The following is a 21758-nucleotide window of genomic DNA, read 5'->3' as shown; positions in this document are numbered from 1 at the left end:
AATGAAAAAAAAAAAAAGACAGACAAAATCCCAGCATGGAGAGGGAAGGAGGACACAAAGAGCCACTCTACCTAAGGAGCTCTTGGCAAGTGATAGTTTCTGGGAGAAGAAGAGTCCTTTGACATGACTGATGTCTTACTCGGCCATCATGATAGAAGAGTTCTCCTGCAGTACATGGAAACAATTCAGAGACGCGTAACTGTATAATTTTCAGAGAGTGAGATACCTTCAAACACTTGGTCCTAAATGGGATGTCTCCATCAAATCTCTCCCCTCATAGCTCAGGGAACTTAGCAGAAGAGGAGGCAGAAAGACTGTAGGAGCCAGTGGGAATAGAGAACACTAAGGAAACAAGGCCGGTAGACACATCAGGGGTGACCTATATATAAAGTCACAGACTCTGTGGCAGCATGTAAATTACCTACACAGATCAAAGCCAGAAGGGGTCCTAGCACTAAGAGTGGACATAGACACAATCCCCCATCCCTAGCACAGAAATTACCACCAATTGACAATTGTTCCAAAATAAAAAATTACTTTTTGTTCAATGGAATGTCATTGAGTATACAAACCACACTTAATAGCAGGCCTCATGCGATCTGTAGAAGGCAAACAGAAAACAAACTCAGTGGTATTTTTGGAGGGTTGATTTTTACTCATATGATTTTTTCTATGATTTTATTTTTAACTTTATAGGTTTTTTACTTACATATTATATTTTCCAACTTTGTGTGTTTACTATGTTTGTGCACATGCATGCATGCACACATGAATTTATGTGTGTGTGTATATGCATATGTGTACATGTTTCTCCAACTTTATCTTTAGATCTTATTATTCTGTCTGTTTTGTCCTATTCTGATATGTTTGTTTGGTTACTTCTTTGTTTTGTTTTCTAATGAAGAAGATAAAGAAAAGGTGTGATTTTGAGTAGGTTGGGGAAGTGAGGGATTTCTGAGACGATTTGGGAGGAGGGGAACAATGATCAGAATATATTGTAACAAAAAATATTAAATAGCTTAGCTTACAGTATGTTAGCCATGCTTCAGTGGAAGGTCACACATGCAAAAGCCTGTGAGCAGTACAAACTTTACGGGATTGGCTTAATCAAAAAGAAGACACAAAGCTGAGTAAGTAGGAAACAGTGCTTGGATAAGGGAGGCTGAAGGAAAGGTGAATATGAGCAGAATACACTGTAAACAATTCTCTAAGATTAGCATTAGGAGTTATATTGAGAGCTAGTATATCCACAATCATTGAGTTTCAGAACTCATGTATAAATTTTAAAAATATCCACTGAATACCTGCTTTTGTTGCATATCTTTTCAGATTGTAAGAATAGAGTACAATGTAAAGCAAAGACATGCCTACTCTCATGTAGGTCATTTTGTAGTACTCAACCAGTCTGAAGTTAATATTAGACTCAATAATTTACCAGTTGTGTGATCTTAGGAAATTTACTAAATCTTAGTATCTGGTCTTTGTTCACCTCACCTACAAAATGTAGTTTGTAGTTTGTAAAATGAGATATCATGAGAATGTAATAAAAAGTATAAAGTAATATACCCAAATATCTAGCACCTAATAACATTTTCATTAAGTGTCCTTTGCTTTGCTATTATTGTTGAGTATTTAAAAAAATACTAGCTTTTTGTTTTGTTTTGTTTTTTGAGACAGAGTTTCTCTGTGTAGCCCTGGCTGTCCTGGAACTCACTCTATAGACCAGGCTGGCCTCAAACTCAGAAATCCACCTGCCTCTGCCTCCCAAGTGCTGGGATTAAAGGAATGTGCCACCACTGCCTGGCAATCACTAGCATTTTTATTGAAAATAATTGTTCATTACCAAAATATCTCACAAGATTTGAGATGAATGAACTTTTTCTTTTTTATTACATCTATCTATAGAATGAACAACAATATGAACTAATGTGTAAATTGTGTATGTATGTACATGCATATGCCGGCCACAGTACACATGTAGATATTTGAGCACAATTTGCAAGAGGTGATTCTCTAATTTACCAGCTTGTGAATCAATTAATCTGCTAGGTTTACAGTATACAAAAAAAGAAAACATTTAATCATTTCAATCTGATAAAACAAAAGATACTTGCTTAATTTACCTTAGAATCCTTAAGCTTCATTCTACTCAGTGAACCAAGAGCATTAGGTTTTATATTTTAAAGTTAAAATATAATTTTATCATTGCCCCTTCACTTCTCCACTCCTTTCTCCTTCCAATCCTGGCAACATGTGTATAGTAGAGGATTGCAAAATCGATCATCAATAGGAGGAGAGGACCTCGGCCCTGTGAAGGTTCTGTGCCCCAGTGTAGGGGAATGCCAGGGCCCATAAGTGGGAGAGGGTGGGGTGGCAAGCAGGGGGAGGGGGGAGGCAACAGGGGTTTGTTTTTGTTGTTTTTTTGTTTTGTTTTGTTTTGTTTTTGTTTTTGTTTTGTTTTTAGAGAGGAAACTGATAAAGGAGAAATCATATGACATGTAAATAAAGAAAACATCTAATAAAAAATATCCCCCAAAAAAGATTTCCCTTTTTACTTTAGCATGTCCACTGCTGCTGCCCTAGTACAAGTCTTGTTTAGACAGCCATTGTATAGATGTGTTGTAGGTAAAGCTTCTCTGTGGTTTCTTATAAACACAAGCAAAGCATTGTAAAAGGAGCAAAGGCATCCTGCAAACCAATATGTTAATGTTTTCTTATATGCCTCTGACATAAGAAACCTTAAAACTGGAATATGTTTCCTGTGTTCAGCTGATATGTAATCAGAGAAATAACATTCAGGACAGATATTTCTTCTCACAGAATAATCTATCTGAAAAGACCACAATACTAATGAAGATCGTAGAATATTGCTATTTGAGAATGTATTAATTAGTTCAGATTTAAACTTCACAAAATAAAGAATTCTATAGGAATGCAGAAACATTTACTACTTAAAATTATAAAACATAAAGTTATAAAACAAGAACTACTTAAAATTATAAATGACACAAGAACAGAAGTTCATCAATATTTGGCAGGTGAGATTTGCAGGTGGACAGAGGTTATCTGAATATTTGGAATAAAGAATAAGAAACCAAAATTAAATCCTCCTGGATGTAACTATTAATAGAAGAATAAAATTATTTACCTCACTTCATTTTCAAACTTATAATACTAATAAGCTCAAAATATTTTATTTAATTACCTTTTATGAGTATTTATTCTGAACTGGAATAATACAAAACAATATTGAAGTGAAACCACCTTTGCACAATCAGTTCTAGATATTTTCTTAGCAGAGAAGAAAATGGGGCTAACTCAAAGTACTGTTTTTCTTTTCTTTTTCTATGTGTTTCTTGAAACCATTAGATTGAATATATATTTCTCTGAAGACAGTTAACAAAAGCCAAAAATGCATGTGGAAAGATGTATAATCATAGAAATGCAAGTAAAAAGCACATTAATAAAACTATTATCAAAACAGAAGCCAAAGGGCTAGAAAAATGGCTCAGTAGTTAAAAGCACTTGCTCTTCCAGGGAACCAAAACCCACAGCAGGCAGCTCACACCCACCCATCTGTAACTTTGTTCTAGGAGTTGAGAAGTGCTCTTTTGACCTCTGCAAGCACCAGGCATGTGCCTGGTGCCTGTACACTCATACAGGTAAAGCAAACACACACATAAAGTATAATAAGTAAACATGAAAAATAAAAATAAACCACAATGATAAACATTGAAGAGATAATAAAAACATGTGAAAAAATGAAATCTTTGTACTCTGTTAGTGGGAACTAAAAATATAAGCTTCTATGGAAAAGTGACATGGAAGTTTCTCAGAAAAATAAAAAAAAAATTAAGAATCATATAATCCCATAATGCTTCCTTTGGGTATATATGCAAGTCAACTAAAACCAGACATTAAAGAGATGCTAGTTCTTTTGTTTTCACAGAAGGACTATTCCAAATAGCCAAGAGAGAGAAGTACCCTAAGTATTGATTAAAGGAGTGATCAGATAAAGAAAAATGTGATTTATACATACAGTGGAATATTATTTGGCTTTAAGAAGGAAGAATATGCTGTCACATGCTGCAAAAGTAATAATTCTTAAAGAAGTCATGTTAAGTGAAATGATCCAGTCATGAAAATATAAATAATGTGTATTTCCTCAATGGTAAAGTAGTCAAAATCATAGAAATAACCAGGGGAATGATGGGGGCTGGGGAAACGAGTTGTTTAATTGACAAATAATGTTTCAGATTTTAGAAGAAACTGATTCTAGAAACTTCTCACAAAGTACTTAACACTAGTAAACTACATAATTTGAAAAGTTTAAGATGGCAAATTTGTGTCATGTTATTTAGATTTTTATCACCAAACTATACTTAATAACTTTAAAAATAGGTAACTAAATTTCACTATCCCATCCAATTGTAATTTAGGTCTACTCATAATTTTTTAAATCAACTTCACTTTCACTAGAAGCAAGGGGAACCTCTTTCTCTGGGAAAAATAAGTGATCCAAATGCTTATAGCTATGGTAATACAGGCTTTGATGTGTCTCATAAGAATGTTTACAAGATATAAAAGAGAAAAACTATTGGTTATTTATGTATCTGTTGTTTAAAAGCTGTAGATTTCTGCCTATTTCCTGTAGAATTTTAAGTGCCATATTAAATCACGTTATTTAATGCTAACAGATACCTTCAGAATTATGTAGTATAAGGGCTTAAAAGAGTTCATTTTCATCCTTTTATAGATGATTTTAAAATCCATACAGGAGCATTTATGACATTCCCATTTACCACTACTGGGTCTCATCAGTCTTGAAGATTTTTTTTCCAATTTCCTTATGTTCCCATTTCCTTTGGTAATATCTTACTTTCCTTTTTAAAATTTGAACTTGAATATTAAAACAGATGCAAAAAAGAAGCAGTACTTACACATAAACTCTTGAACTGCATTTTCATCATTTGCTCTGTGGCAGAAAAGAAACCCAATTGTATGAAATTGATAACAACATTTTAGTGTATCCTCGGGACCTGAGGGAAAAAGCAATGTGTGTAGACAGATGATCTGATTTTATGAGCACATAGCTGAAGTCTAGCACTGTGCATTTGTCTTTATGCTCCTACTTTTTTTCAAGGACTATGAAAACACATTAGGTACCAGTTTCACTTTCCACAATGACCTGCAAAGCTAATGACAATACACACCATTTATATTGCTGTTTCTCAGGATACACATCACAGTGTAGATTGCTTTTAGCATAGACTCTTAGACTGGGCTTGTTTGTTAATAAGAAAACAAGAACCTTAGTATACAAACTTATTTTATTATCTACTCTCACTGAGGACTGTGATTTGGATTCCACTCAAACATGAATTAGTTTAAATGCCGCTCTGCTGTGACTGTTGAATTTATTCATTAAGATGTAATATTTTACTTATGAAACTGCATTTGGAAATTCTTTGGTGTACATCAGATGGAATTACAGTGCTCAGGGATATTGATTATTGCTTGTAATTGCCATCATAATAACCAACAATTCTCTCTCTTTCTTCTACCTCTTAATGATATACCAAACTAAATCAATATCTAGCATATTGGGCCACTTACATTGTCTTGAAAATCCAATTGTTGTTCTTCATAAATATGCAAAAGATTGAAGAATTTTTATCTTCAAACATTAGGTAAAAAGGTCTGTACTCCCGGGTTTTCCCTTTAGCTCATAAAAATATATCAGAAAGATGCTATATAGGATTAGTTCTATGTCTGTGACACTTTATCACCTCAAAATAGTCACAGGATAGAGGTGGGAAGCTAGTAAGGTTATACTACTGAATTGCTCATAAATTGCTACATTTCTTACTCATTAGTAAATTTAATGACCAATGAGGAAAATTCTGGGTAGGAGAGGTCTCCGGACATGGAGGAGATCTGTATCTTTAAGTCACAGTTTATTTAAATACCTAAAAGAGGAAGTACAATTACATGAAACCAAAACAATGGTATGGGTCACTTATTCAATAAAATATACTTTCTCTTTTTGCTATTTATATACCATGTCTCCATTCTTCTATTATTGAGATACATTAGCTATCTTTTAGAAATAGCAGTATTTCTTTTATCTCCTGAAAGGTAGCTTGTCCTGGGACATTTGCCTATTCATCCAAAATCATCTGTCTTTAAAAGAGGCTATAAGAACATATGGCATGCAAAAGAAGGTGCAAGACATGGCTCTCAGAGAATAGAGTATGTCATGCAAGTAGGACTACCAGAATTTAGATCATAAGTATCTTAGGTGGAGTTTCTATTGTTGTACTAAAATACTATTATGAAGAAGCAACTTGGAGATAAGAAGGTTTATTTCATTTTATACTTCCACCTCATAGTCCATTATTGAGAGAAGTCAGGGCAAGAACTGAGGCAGAAGCATAGACGAATGCTCCTTAACTGGCTTGTTCACCATGGCTTGCATATCCTGCTTTCTTATACCTTCCAAGACCACCAGCCCAAGGTTGGTATGGCCCAGAATGGTCTGGTAACTCCCATATCCATCATTAACTAAGAAATTTCTGTATAGACTTCCAACTAGGCCAATATTATGAAGATATTTTCTCAATTGTGCTACCGTCTTCTCAGATGACTTTATCTTGTGTCATGGTGAAAAACATCAAAACTGACCCCTTGTCAACTTGACACAGAAACATGCTGCTTATTAATCCATGGCCTTTCTTTCTTTATTCATCTCTAAGATCTCATATGAATATCAATAGCGTAGTATAAATCATTCTAAAGCCCCACAGTCTTTAAAATATTCAGTGTCTTTAAAATATCCAAATATCTTAAAATATCCAATCTCTCTAAAACCCCAAACTTTCTTTACAAGTTCAAAGTCTCTCAAGTGTGAGCTTTCTAATTTCAGGATGTGGGAGGTGTTAACCAAGGCAAAACCAAAGTCCAACCATGTAAACTTCAGTGTCATATATAAGCGAATCATGATCTTCCAGGCCCCAAGAGGATTCATTTCTCCATTCTGCTGTTGGCAGTGCACACAGCTTGTTGGAGGCTGAGGCCAGCTTTACTCTACACTGTCCTTGGCAGTCATCCCATGATATTGGCATTTCCAACATGCTGGGGTCTTCATGAAAACTGAGGCTTCTTCACCTTCACCGATGGCCTCCCAGTGCCAAGCCCCAGCTGCTTTCCATGACCCTTTCATGCCTTCAAAACCAGTACACTCTAGGAAATGTACATAATACCTGGTTCAGCTGCCAGCTCAGGGTACAGCTTTGGCCAGCTCTAGACTAGCTACTGTTTGCCGGCCCTGTGGAAACACTTCCAGGGAAATGGTACTGGTCTCTTATCACAGCATATTCTTATGACCCAGCTGACAAGCCTCAATTGTTCCAGAAAAACAAAGGTTTCACTCTAATAGTTATAATCTGTTAGTAATCACAGCCAATTCTTCAGCTCCAGCAGACCAGAATCTCAGAGTATTAATTAAAAATAGCACATTAAAGGTCCCGAAAGAATCTTTTGTTGCTTCTGAATCCCCATGAGACAAGTTTATACTATCTGCATTGCTCAAAAATCTTCCCTTCCAAGAACCCACAGCCAAGAGTCCACTGAGTCAATGTCTTCTCCAGCCTAAAGTTCAAATGCTATCACAGTCCTCCTCAAAATGCATGGCCATATCTGTCACAGGAATAACTCCCGGCTTGGTATGAATTTTTGTCTTAACAAGGGTTTCTATTGCTATGCTAAAAACACCATGACCAAATGTAACTTTCTCCTTATACTTTTATCAGTGAGGGAGCTCATGGTAGAACCTGAGGGAGAAAACAAAGTAGAAGCCCTGGAGGAAAACAGTTACCACTTGATCCCCTTGGCTTGTCCATTATCCTTTCTTATACCATCCAGGACCTCCAGTGCAGAGTGGACTAGGCACTCCCACATCCATATCAATCAAAATATCCCATAGACTTGTCTACAGGCCAGTATGATGGAGACAATTCTTTAACTGAGGCTCTCTCTTTCCATATGATGTCAGCTTGGGTCAAGTTAATAAAAGAACAAAGCAGCACAAAGATATACAAAATAATGCACATACATCCTATAACATGAATTGAACAGATAGTGTTTCTTCATTGAGTCAGTTAACACAGGTTATTAGACCATGATGCTTTTTAGTGAGGATTAGTGTCACTGATGACATCAGACAATAGAAGTATACTACCTGATACCAGTTTCATCCACAATATTAACTAGCTGTTACTTAAGTAATTCAACTTTATTCTTTAGGTCCCAGTTATTCTCATTGAAAAATGAGCACATTGGGCTACTAGATGATTTATAAGGAAGTTCCTTCCAAGGTGCCATTCTCACATTCTTCTCATTAAGTCAAAGGAAAAGACAATAAAGCTCCATTGAAAGTTTACATGGTGAATTCAGAACACAGTGTGCTTCTTCTGTACTTTAAAAGACTGACATTAAAATCTTAATTTTTTCAGGAGCTACATAAACCTTTGAGACACTTATTGTCTCATAGAAATGGCTCCAGAGTTCAAAATTGTGCATCCATCACCAATTATTGGTAATAGAACCATGGACCCGATTTCTGCTTCTCCTTGTTTTGTTTTCTCATCTGTAAAAGGGACAGAAACATTGCAATAAGCTTAATAGGAATACAAAGTGGTATAATACTTTTTGTTAGTGTTATAAAAATTATCAGTTATCACTTGTACTCAAGTTTTGTCGTCTGTACAGTAAGATAATAATACCAACATCAAACACATACAAAGATCAAACTAATACATTTACAAAAACTAACCTGGGACCTGACCTCTTTAGATAAATAGGAGACTAGAAAATTTATCAAATACCAACCTTTTAATTTTAGCTATTAAGCTGATGTGAGATCAAGAATATTTTTCATTAAAAAAATATCCATACTTTCTAAAAATAAGTTACTGTTTTATCTATGAATATCATACCTTTTTATTTTAAAAAATGATATTTTATGTTTCGAAGCCTGGCTTCTTTCCCTTAGTACTATATGTAAATGCTTTTCTTAGTGAATCAATATGTTTATAGAATAATTTGTAATGTCTGTGAATCATGTGCTTTTAAAATTACTTAATGAAATAGCAATTATTAGGGACATGAGTAGGTTATTTTGGCTATTATAAATATCACCGTAATGAATAAGTTTTAAAATAAATTGTCATAAGCATTATTTCTGAGGAAAAATTCCTGTAAGCATAATTATCATGTAAACAAATATATATTTAAAATATCTCGGTAGATAACATTAAATTGCCCTCTAGAAGGACACAGGAATCTCAATATCATTCAGAAACCCAGCCTTCTAGAAGAAGACAGTTAACCTCCATGATACTCAAGCAACATTGCCTGTTGTCCACCTTCTTCATCAACTGGCATGTAGAGCTGTTGGGGTTCTTTAAATGCACAGGTTTCTTTGCCTTTCAATGTGAAAGCTGGAAAGGAAAGTTATGCATTTGGGCATATGTTGCAAGGCGATGTTGATTTTTCACTTACTGAGAGGTTTTATACTATTCATTCAAATGCAACACCAGGATGTGCTTTGTTTAGCAGTGCATTTTACTGCCATAGAGGGCACAGTAGAGTGCTTAAGATTCAGGACTTTGAAGCCTAGATACACTGTATGCTGATTCTAGCTCTGTCACTTGGGTGGTGAGGGAAACAAGCTGTTTAATTTATGTTTGCTTTCTCATTCTTAAACGTTCAATGAAGAAGATAGCATAGCCTGTTTCACACAAGTAAAAAAATGATTGTAGTAATGAATACATAATAGAACTCATGGCACTCAGCACCTACTAAGGGTAGATTATGGGGAAAATACATATATTTGTTTTTCTCAAGTCCTTACTTATGAATATATCACTACTCTTTATGAAGCTCCAGTTATAATAATAAATGAGCAACCTGTGATCACCCTGTAAGAATATAATATGATAGGACCATTAGTCCATTTGTATGAAGTTCCACAGCAGGCATAAGGAGTATATGGTGACAAACTGTAGAACTGAGTTTGTCTCTGGGAATGGAGGCGGAAATTTGCTTCGAAAAAAAATAAGTGAGAATTCCTGGAGTTATAAAACTGTTCCACATTTGGATAGGGACTGTGTTGCATGAGTGATTGCATTTGTCAAATCTCAGCAAAGATAACACTGATAAATAGAATGTTCTAATTAGCAAAATGTGGTAGCACAATGCAGTCTGCTCTTCAGAGCCATGATTAATAAATGAGAAAAGCATAGCAAATATCAAATCTGGAAGAGCAACATTTACTTGTCAGCAGGAAAGGAAGGAAGGAAGGAAAGGAAGGAGTGAGTCAGAGTGACACAGAAGAGGAGGAGGAGAAAGAAATGGCAAAGATACCACAGAAAATTCAGCTAACTCTGAATTCTATGAAAATTTTGTCTAGCCCTTTTTTGGATTCAACAGACCATAACATGGTAGTTTGAAATCAGTAATGTTTGTGGGATTATAGCAATTTGCTCTGGTATTTATAGGAAAACTTTTCTGTTTTTCCCTATTAGGCATTTCCTGTTCAAACATGGATCTGGTTCTTCTGCTATCTTCAGTGCAGCCAGTCAGAACTACCCTCTGACTTCCAATACTGTCTACTCACCACCACCCAGGCCGCTGCCTCGAAGCACCTTTTCTCGACCTGCCTTCACTTTTAACAAACCATACAGATGCTGCAACTGGAAGTGCACAGCCTTGAGCGCCACTGCAATCACAGTGACTTTGGCCTTGTTACTAGCCTATGTAATTGGTAAGCCCTTTATTCTATGTATCAGGTTTCTTTTTTAACCTGCTTGTTTTGTTTGCAGTGAGGTAGGAATTCACTCTCAATGCTGGGATGCACAAGTTTGTAGCATAGCTAACTGCTGTAATAACAAACGGATTTTTAGTTAGGCTTTTTTCCCCCATCCGTAACCTTAAGTACTGTTGTTGGTGTGGATGGTGCACTCTTTGAGAAGAAATATTTGTATACTAACACAGTCTTATTGATTGTGGTTACAGTAGTTAGCCATGTTCCTTTCAGTTAAATGGTTGTGATGGTTTTGTCATTAAAAGTCATAAGTACTAATCTACAACAGCTTCTTAAATTATAGGTACATAGTAATATGACTACTGGATCTTCAGGTATTAATTTCATTAAATAAATACTTATTTCAGAGCTTCCATGAAATTTAGTGCACAGTATCTTCCCAAAGATTCATAGAAAACTTTATTTTCACAAGAAAGTTGGAAAATGAGTGGTTCTTGAGCTTGGGAGCATAATTGTAAAAGACTCAAGTCTTTTAAGGGAAAAAATGTTGTTCTTCAGTCACTCTGATTAAAGTCGCCCACACTTAATAGAAAACTGTATTGATTTTTCTGGATGGCATTTTATTTTGACTGAGTATTAATTTCTGTGCTTCAGTGGTTCTTCCAGTTTAAAATGTAAATACTGTAAGATACTTGCTTTTTGAAAACCTTATTCCAAGAATAGATAGAATATCCTGATCCAAAAAATCTATCTAGGTATGTCATTAGCACCTTTTTTTTAGATTTAACCTGAAATTTCATTTCTCAACTGAACCAGAATTATTCACTAAGACATAACAAATATGATTCTGAGAAGTGAATAGAAAAGATTTAAATTTTCTCATAACTGTAAATAGCAAAGCATGCTTGGTTGGTTCCTATTTTTCAAAGTGTTAACAGATCCAAGACTTCCCATATCCAGTTTTTCTAGGAGTTATAAAAAAAGAGGATGTAAGCAAATAAACATATAACTTTTGAAGAACTATTACTATTATGTCAGCAATAAAGAAACATGGCCTCTGATGGCCTCCATGATTCTTGCTTAGAAATTCCCATCAAACAATCTATATTCTATTAAACATGGATATTTTCCTGTGTCACAAATATTTCTTGTATATCATGTTTCACTTAATGCTTGCATTGTATGTTTATTTAGTTTACAATGACCTTTAATGAAAGATACTTTTGATGAGATGGAAGGATAAGGATGAATTTCAATTCCAGTAAATTTTATCATGAACTCATTCACAATAAAAAAAAAAAAAAAAAAAAAAAAAAAAAAAGGACCAGAAAGATGGCTTAGCACGAAGAGACATCAGAGTTAAATGTCCTGAACCCATTTTGTGGGAGGAGAGAACTTTAGCCTACATGTTGTCCTATTACCTCCACATACATAACATGACATGTGTGTCCACACACAAACCCAATAAATGCATGTTAAAAGAAAAAATACAAATAAGCGGTAATCTGAGATGTTCCAGTACCATAAAGACCCTTTAAAATGTTCTTGCTGAATTATGAAATCAGCTTTGTGCTATACGTGTTAGTTTCTGTTCACTTTACTATATGGAAGTACTGATGGCTTTTACATATAAGATAGAACCCCTAGTACAAATGAATTCAGATCATTTGAGAATGTTTTAATGAGAAGTTCACATTATGTTTACGTCTATATTTCTATTTAAATTTATATGATATAAGATATCATACTTATGCCAAAAATTTTATTATATAATCTAAGACTCAGTAGTTTACATTTTTTATTTTGTTAGTAGTCATTTCAGTTAGTGATATTTTATATAAAATATTATTTTAACATAATAGATGGTAATGTACTACAATAATTATGAGCATAGATTTTAAATTTTCTGCTACTTATTACACCTCTTGCCATGAGTGAATCATTTAATCTGTTCAGGCATCTATTTACTCATGGATTATGAGGAGACAGAAATGAATGCATAAAAATGAAAGTACCTGAAATAGGAAATATATGTAGGAAGAAGTTATAATGGTAAAATATTAATACAATTCTAATTTTCACTTGTTGTTTTTGTTCCTGGGTCCAAATAGTTAAGCATATTGCTCATTGTTCATTTATGTTTAATGACAGGGCAAACTCATAAAACATGTTTTTTAACATTAGCCCTCACTTCCTTTTTAGCATACAAGTAAATGTTCTAGTTTACTAAATAAAACGACCTGGCTGTTTTATGTTATGTCTTGCAATGGTATGTAGAACTAAGTGCTTTGGTTAGTTAAGAGCTTTCTTTGGAAATATTTACTGTAGTGTTTTCTAATTTCACCCAAAATGCTAACCTAGTACAGAGAATGGGTTCAAAAGGAGATTTCTTACAATAAGCGTTGTGACTTTCTTCTTGACCTTCAATAAATTAGGGAATACATCTGCCTAAAGCTGGGTGTTATATAGCTCAGTGGTGGAATGCTTGCCTAGCCTAGCATGTTTGAGACCTTAGGTTCAAAACCAAGTACAAAAAAAAAAAAAAAAAAAAAAAAAAAAAAAACTGTCTTCCTGGATTTATCTTACTACTTTCCTATTGCTGACCATCTCAGGAAAGTAACGTAAGAATTCATAAACACACATTCAGGTGAAAGATGCCACATAAGAACTATATTATATAAGATGATTTTTAAATGGCTTTCTGTGGCTGGAATAAAACACTATTATACTTCAAAATATGAAATCATTTCACCCTCCACTCTTTTGGGGCCTGTAAGAGTTGTCTTTTTTTTCAATCCCTTTTGCATTTGCTGTATAACACAAGAAAATCTTTCACTGAAACTATTACTGCTTTCTGTTTCCTGTGCAAATTCCTTTCTGCTATTTCATTTTCCTCTATTATCCATTATACATAACCTTTACATACTAATGACTGTATGCTGGGTTGCCCTCAATCCACCAGGGAAAATCACATCAATATCAATGGGACATCAATAGGTGTTCTATGCATAATGCCTCTGTAAGTGGTCATTGGAAAGCAGTAGAAATTGAGTATGTGAAAAGCCAGAGTTGAGGTGTTCAGTCAAGCAGCTACAGCCTCACATCTACCCACTATACCTTTTAAGTCAGCAAGAAAATAATTCCTTTGAATAAGTTTTGAAGTCATAAAATTTGGTAAAGAGAGCTATGGAGAGCTACTGATTATATGAAGATATCATGGAAAGGTTATTGTCAGGACTTTCTCATAAATCTGAAATATTTTCTATCTGAATCAAAAAATATGTCCTTATGCTTCATCCTCTCTGATATTTTGGCATCAGTGATGTATCAGTGCCAGTCAGAAGCACATTTGCTTGAATTTACAAATAAGCCATATGAAGTAGTAGTCAGGAAGACAGATGACCATATGCAAGGCATCAAGAGAAGGCGAGGTTAAGGTACTACATCAATGGCTTGAAGGGCACAAACACGGCTTCTCTGCAATCTTTGATGTTTTGATCAAATTTCTACGGAGTCAGCAATTTCAATAAGCAAGAATAGAAACTCACAGGCAACAGGAAATCATGAATACATTGTAAGAGGGGTCAAATGGGCTGCTGCATTGGACAAATCAGGGGAAAATTTTCTAGCTTTCAGACCCAGTATCATCAGTTTATGACATGGATGATTCTTTTGATTTTGCCATGAAATAAGTAACGATTCATGCCACTTTTAAGAGATTTAGCTAGTGTCTAAACTGTAGCTATTAAATCATTAAATTCTATAAATAATGTCATGACACACTGTATAGCCCAAGTATGAAATGTTAATCAGATGGATATTAACAATATAGAATTAGGAAAGGGTAAACTCTTCAGTTCATTTCTGTTAACTATATTTATGAGTAAAACTATTCTAGAGAGTCAAAGACCTACTTCAGATTTTTCTCCACAGCAAAATTCTAATAACACCCTATTTTAGGGCTTTCTTTTGCCTCCTTTATACTTGCCCAAATTACCCTAATTTCTATGATCATTATTATGGTACAATAAGAACATGGTGAGGGGGCTGGAGAGATGGCTCGGTGGTTAAGAGCACCGACTGCTCTTCCAGAGGTCCTGAGTTCAATTCCCAACAACCACATGGTAGGTCACGACCATCTGTAATAGGATCTGATGCCCTCTTCTGGAGTGTCTGAAGACAGCTACAGTGTACTCATATACATAAAATAAATAAATCTTTAAAAAAAAAAAAAGAACATGATGAAAATCATGGAGTCATAAAGAGTGAGCAGTGAGTGGTGAGCATGAGAAATTTCTGGGCCTCACTAGAAGGGAGCAATGAAACAATTAAATCCCAGGACAGGGGATTTCCTGGTTTTATAAAAATCCAAGATCCTATATTGTTTTAATGTAGAAAATTTTAAATGGAGAAACTTCCCCATGGAATTTGAACATAAAATGATCCCTCATATAATATTTTTAAATATTTTATGTTTACCAAAATCTCTTTTAATACTAGCCAATTCATTGATATATCTGCTTAAGCTTATCTGAAAAATGGAAATGTGGATAATACACCCATAAGGAGTTCCTTTATGATTAAATGAGTCGTAGCATGCAAAACACCCATGATAATGCTTAGAAGTTCTATATAAAGATTGGTTATTACTACCAGGGAAACTGGATTCTTATGAGCATTATGAATTTTAACTGAGGTTAGTATAGTGAACATTAATTTACCCTAACCTGACATGACCTTGTTTCCTTTCTTTCCTAAGTCTTCTAAAACATTGTCTGAATATCTGTCACACAGGAACAATTTTATTCATGTATTTGTGTGTTTGTGTGTATTTGTGTTCATGTTTGTGTGTGCATGTATAAAAAGTACATGTTAAGTAGCAGTTCTTTCACATGGAAGGATACATAGTCACCCCACTAAGAACTTCTTAGGTTAAAGAGAAACTTAAAATTGGACTCTGTGACAGAGATAAGTACTCACCAGAGGGCATAATAAAAGAGGTGTGGACAGTGGTTTAGAAATTTTGGAGGCTTAAAAAATTTTACCATGGCAAAAGTCAATTAGGGCAAATTCAGATGAAATATTTATCAAGAAATATATTGAGTTCAAACAATTTCTCCCCATCTAGATATACACACACATATATAAACACCCATACATATATATGGAATGTGGATATTTTTAGACCTATATCATATACATTGCTAAGATATCATTCTCTGAGATGAATCATAATGAACTATATTAGGGCAATAGCTTTTAAACAGATGGCATGCTAAAGCATTTTACAGTTCAGAAATGAGCCTACATTTTCATATAGAGCATCCAGAATGGGAAGGGTCTAACATCACCAAGCAAATATCCGATTTATTGCAGTTACCACTAAGAGGTGGTATCTTACAATGTGAGCTTATCCATTTTGGGCTTCTGCTCTATTCCTTCTATAGTGGGGTAAATACACATGTGTACCAGAGAAGACAAATATATTAGAACACCTGAAAAAGCAGGAAAAATGAAGGCTCCAGGAGTCCTATAGAAAGTAAGGGTGATAAATAGGAGCAGATCATGAGAGCAATTAGTCCAAAAGCAAATGGGAATTTAGGGGATTTTAGTTAAGGCAAGAAAGTTATCTTAGTAGATTTACACTAGAAACATCACCTAATGACCCTACTAAATTTGGATTTGGCAGATAAGATGAAAGTTGAGATCATGAAGGCAAATAAAAAAGTGCAATATTAATGCATGTGAATCATAGTGAGCATAAACTTCTGGGAGTGAAGAGAGTGGAACTAAGAAGTATTTAGAAGATAAAACATATTTAAAATATGCAATAGGAAAACTGGATTAGATTAGGTTGTAATGCTTTTATAACCTCAAGGTAAAATATGGAAGAAAGACATAGAACATAAATACAAATGATCATAAAAGACTATTATACAAATGTGTACCAATAAATTGAATATTGTAGAAGAAACAGATAAGTTCCTTGATAAATACGACCTACCAGTACTGAATTATGAGTCACAGAATATCTTGTCAGACCAATGTTGAATATGAAGGCTGTGTTAGTAGTAATCTTCTCCCATCAAAGTGAAGCCTAAGACTAAGCAGCTTTATGGCTAAACTCTACAAAATATTTGAAGAAGAAATTGTGTGGAGTCTTCTTAAAGCATTTAAAAATTTATGAGGAAAAATGCTTAGAATTCCATTCCAGTCCAATATCATGCTACTACAAAAGCTAAGCACTGAAACTAAAAAGGAAAGCAAGATTATTAACGGGAAAAGGCAGATGAGAATCATAATGAAATATCTGCTTACTCCAATTAGGATTGCTGCTATCAAAGACTGGAGAAAACAAGAGTACTTGTGAGGATGTAGGAAAAAAGAACTCTTACACATTGTTAAACCACTATGGAAACTGATGTAGAGGGACCTCAAAACCCTGAACAGTGGCATCCAATTCCACTACATCTGGGTATATACTAGAAGAAATTAAATAAATAAGTCCCAGATACCAGGAAAGCAAGAAGCTCCCAGGACCCAACAAGGAAATGCCCAACAAAAGGGAAGGAGAACCTGTAGAGACCATATCCAGAAGTTAGGCAAGGTCCCCAATTGGGGTCACCCACTTATCTCCATATTTTAACCCAGAATTTCTCATGTTTAAAGGGAATACAGAGATAAAGTGTGGAGCAGAGGGTGAAGGAAAGGCCATCCAGAGACTGCCCCACCTGGGACTCCATTCCAAACCCAGACACTATTGTAGATGCCAAGAAGTGTTTACTGACAGGAGCCTTATATAGCTATCTCTGGATAGAATTTGCCAGAGCCTGATAAATACAGACGTAGATGCTCACAACCATTGGACTCAGCAAGGGGACCTCAATGGAGGAATTAGGGGAAGGACTGAAGGAGCTAAAGGGGTTTGCAACCCCATAGGAAGAACAATATCAACCAACCTGACCTCCCTCCCCCCAGAGCTCCCAGGGACTAAACCATCAACCAAAAAGTATACATAGAGAGACCCATGGCTCCAGCTGCATAGTAGCAGAGGATGGCCTTATATAGTAGCATGAATGAGAGGAGAGGTTTTTGGTCCTGTGTGGGCTTGATGCCCCAGTGTAGGCGAATGGCAGGACAGAGAGGTGGGAGTGGGTGGGTGGGTAGGAAAAGCACCCTCATAGAAGCAGGGGGAAGAGGGGAAACCAGGAAAGGTTTATTTATATTTGAAATGTAAATAAAGAAAATATCCAATAAAAAAGAAATATTTATTCCATTCTGACTGAATAGATAAAATGTTACATGCAGAAAATGAAGTGCTATTCAGCCATAAAAAGAAGAAATTATATTATTTGCAACAAATGAGTGATCCTAGAGAATATTTTACTAAACAAAATAAGAAATACTCAGAAAGATGCATACTGGGTGGACTCGTTCATATGGAATATTGAGTGGTATCAAAAGAGTAAAATGTGGAATGTTGTTATCAAGGCATGCAGTGAATGAAGAGAGGATTGTAGATATGTTGTTCACAGTATACAAAATTTTATGAGTAAGATAGAAGTAATAAATTTGGCAATATTATACAACAAATTTAAAAACACATTGTACACATGAAAAATGCAAATGTGCCAATCCATCACCACAAAAATGATAAATATGTGAGATAATGTATATGCTAAGTAGCTACATTGAGTAATTCTAGGGGGACAATCATATCGTGCACCATAAAAATTTCCATCCTCTTTTTTTCTTAAAGAAGACAATGTAAAGAAGAACTTTCAGGGTGAAAAGAGAGATAGATATAAAGACACCTAGTATATTATTTATCTGGTACCGAATAACTGGAAATACCTACTTTAAGAGATGCCAAGATCCTAGGAGAAGAGTAAGAGGTAAAAGAAGATGAAACCTGATGCTCCAGGGAACACTGATATTTCAGGGGGCTTAAAAGTGAATCTGATACGTTGACTAAGAAGAAACAACCTGAAAGATTGAATGAAAGCCATTAAATACTATACATGGATGGAATTATGGTTCTCCACAGGTGGTCTAAGGATCATCAGACTCTTTAGGATCTCTATCAGGATTCCTGTCAGGAATCTATAAACTAAAATCATTTTCATTGTGACAAAATCAAGTATGTATCCTTCCCAACAAAATTCTCTTAGTAGGCAGTGTCATTTTCCAGAAGCCATCTGCCATGTAACACTTCAGAAGTTCATGGAAAAATGGATATGGGGATGTAACTTTCTTTTATAAGCCAGCCATCAATGATTTTCAAATGTGTAGAGCAATTACAGTCTTCTCATTAATTGTATGATTTTTCAAATTTATTTATTTACTTTACATCCCAATCACAGCTTTCCATCCCTTCTCTCCTTCCAGTCCATCCCTCTCATCTCCTATCACCCCCCATTCTCTCCTCCCATTCTCTGAAGAAAAACAGAAGCCTCGCTTGGATATCAACCCTCCTTGGCATATCAAGTTGCAGTAGGAATAAATGCATCCTCTCTAGGGCAGCCCAGTTAGGGGAAAGGTGTCCAAAGTCAGGGAACAAATCAGATGCAGCCCTTGCTCCAGCTGTTAGTAGTCCAACATGCAAAGCAGCTGCACATCTGTTACATATATGTAGGGTGCCTATGTCCCTACCATGCATGCTCTTTGGTTGGTGGTTCAGTCTCTGTGAGTCTCTATGGGTCTAGGTTAGTTGGTTCTGTAGGTCTTCTTGTGCTATCCTTGACCCATCTCGTTCCTTCAATCCTTCCTCCTGTTCTTCCACAAGAATCCCTGAGCTCCAACTCATGTGTGGCTGTGGGTCTCTGCATTAGTTCCATCAGCTGCTGGGTGAAGCCTCTGAGAGGGCAGTTATATTAGTCTCCTGTCTGCAAGTATAGGAGAATATCATTAATAGTGTTAGTGGCAGGCTCTTTCTCTCTCCTGCCATGGGTCTCAGTCTGTTCCATCTTTATCCCTGCACATCTGGTAGGCAGGATAATTATGGTTCCAAGGTTTTGTGGCTGAATTATTGTACCCATTCCACCATTAGGAGTCTTGCCTGGTTACAGGAGGTGGCCATTTCAGGTTCTATATCCCCTACTGCTATGAGTCTTAGCTAGGGTCATTCTCATAAATTCCTGGGAGTTTCTCTTGTCCTAGGTTTCTAGTTCATTCCAAAAGTATCCCCACCACCAATCAAGTTCTCTCCATTCTCTCTGATTTTTTTAAAAATGTAATTATCATAAAGTATGATCTTTATGTTAAATGCAATGGTTTATATTTATTGTTCAACAAGTCAATAACCACTTTAAAATTATCAGTTAGACTGTCTAATACAATAAACATCAACAGATCAGTGAATGTTCCTTAGCCTTTTCAGTAAGTTTTCAGAGCCATAATTGCTTCTGACACTAAAATACTTGTAAAAAAGACATAGTAAATAAAAAATGTTCCAGAAGTGTGATTAAAGGACTAGATAGGGTTTTTTTAGTGTTTGTACCAATATAGAGAGGATTACACGACAAATACAAGAAGAAAAACAGCTTAATAATATGATAGATGTTGGTGATAACATTTTTTAAGCAGTCAGACTAAGGGCAAAGTTAGTGGGAAGTAACGTACAAGATGAGGTCTATATCAGAGTCTTTGGTATAAGACTTGGGGTGCTAGATGTGGTTACCCAATTTAATTTAGACTTTATTAAAACACAGTATTAAAACATTTTCCATATGACTCATTTGTTTTGTAAAGGAATGAACTTTGGCTCCATCTGACTTCACAATGTAGTCTTTCTTGAATGCAGCATTAAATATTGTTATATTGATGTGCACAGAGCAGTTAAATAACAATACTACCTGGAAATCCATATCACAGTATGGATTTTAAAGAATTCTTCTCTTGGTTCCTTCATTTCTGTCTACAGGACAGTAATGAATAAGTTAAGAGGATGCCAGATGACCTACTGGGATTTTCTTCTGATTAAAATCTCATCAGCGTATTGCTAAACTAGTTATTGCAGACATTATAAAACATGTTGTAGCTGACTTTTAAAGAAATTGACTACCATGAGAGTTCCTAATGATTGGCTTTATAGTTAGCAGCTACTGGTTTGAATGTGACAACAAAAAAATTTAACAGCTAGCAAATGGATATAACTTTGTACTTTGTAAAGAACATTTGATTCTATTTCATTTCTTTCTCATCAAGGGAACCTGAGGTGCAGATCAAATAATCTAGACACTACAGGTTAGCATATGTGCATAGAACCTAGAAGGGTGTAGTGCAGCTCTCAGAAAAAACTAGTTGTATATCTGCCAGAACTCAATACAAAGGTAGTTTTGACAGCAAGCGTTCTGTGCTGCCATCCAGCCTGTTTCAGAAGACATGGACTCTGCACAGCGATAGTAAAATCAAGTAGCTTATCTGTTGTTCTTGCAGAAAACGCTCTTATTCCAGTTTTCTTTCTTTTTTTTTTTGCTGGCTTCATTTAAGGAATAACCTAGATTCTCTTTAATCTTGGAACTTAGATTTCAATTAAACATACACATTAGCATGTCAAATAACAACAGTACATAGTTGCTTTTATTTTTCTGTACACAATATACCTGAAAATACTTTACAGAAGAAAGTCATAAAAATGTTGGAATTAAGTCAAAAATATCAAACAGAAAAACATAGAAAGGATTTTTTTATTCAAAGGAAAAAACCAAGTTAATATTAATTTTATAATGTATAAAAAGTAGGTGATGGAGAGATGTCAACTGTCAAGAAACTAGAGGCACTTTCTGACTCTTTCTGGGAGCTCAAGATATGAAATTGAGGACATGTGTATCATTTAGAATGAAATTCCAGAATTCCCTGACTCTTCTAGTAGGAGCTAGGGTGATCAACTATGCTGATAATACAGGAACCAAAAAAAATGTGTATAATCTCT

The 21758-nt window shown here is 35.2% G+C and overlaps 1 protein-coding gene across 7 annotated transcripts in view; it reads left to right on the top strand.

Moving 5' to 3' along the window:
- The window catches only part of Tenm1 (teneurin transmembrane protein 1), an 803700-nt gene that overhangs the window by 471448 nt on the left and 310494 nt on the right, over nucleotides 1–21758 (top strand). For all 7 annotated transcript variants that reach the window (XM_031355201.1, XM_031355294.1, XM_031355365.1 and 4 more), the window contains one exon: nucleotides 10587–10825. In XM_031355201.1, the coding sequence (XP_031211061.1) occupies nucleotides 10587–10825 (239 nt within the window). The remainder of the gene's footprint in view (nucleotides 1–10586; nucleotides 10826–21758) is intronic.

Source organism: Mastomys coucha, chromosome X, assembly GCF_008632895.1.
Source record: "Mastomys coucha isolate ucsf_1 chromosome X, UCSF_Mcou_1, whole genome shotgun sequence".
NCBI lineage: Eukaryota > Metazoa > Chordata > Mammalia > Rodentia > Muridae > Mastomys > Mastomys coucha.
The sequence above is the reverse complement of the archived record's forward strand: the minus strand, read 5'-3'. Positions and strand labels throughout refer to the sequence as shown.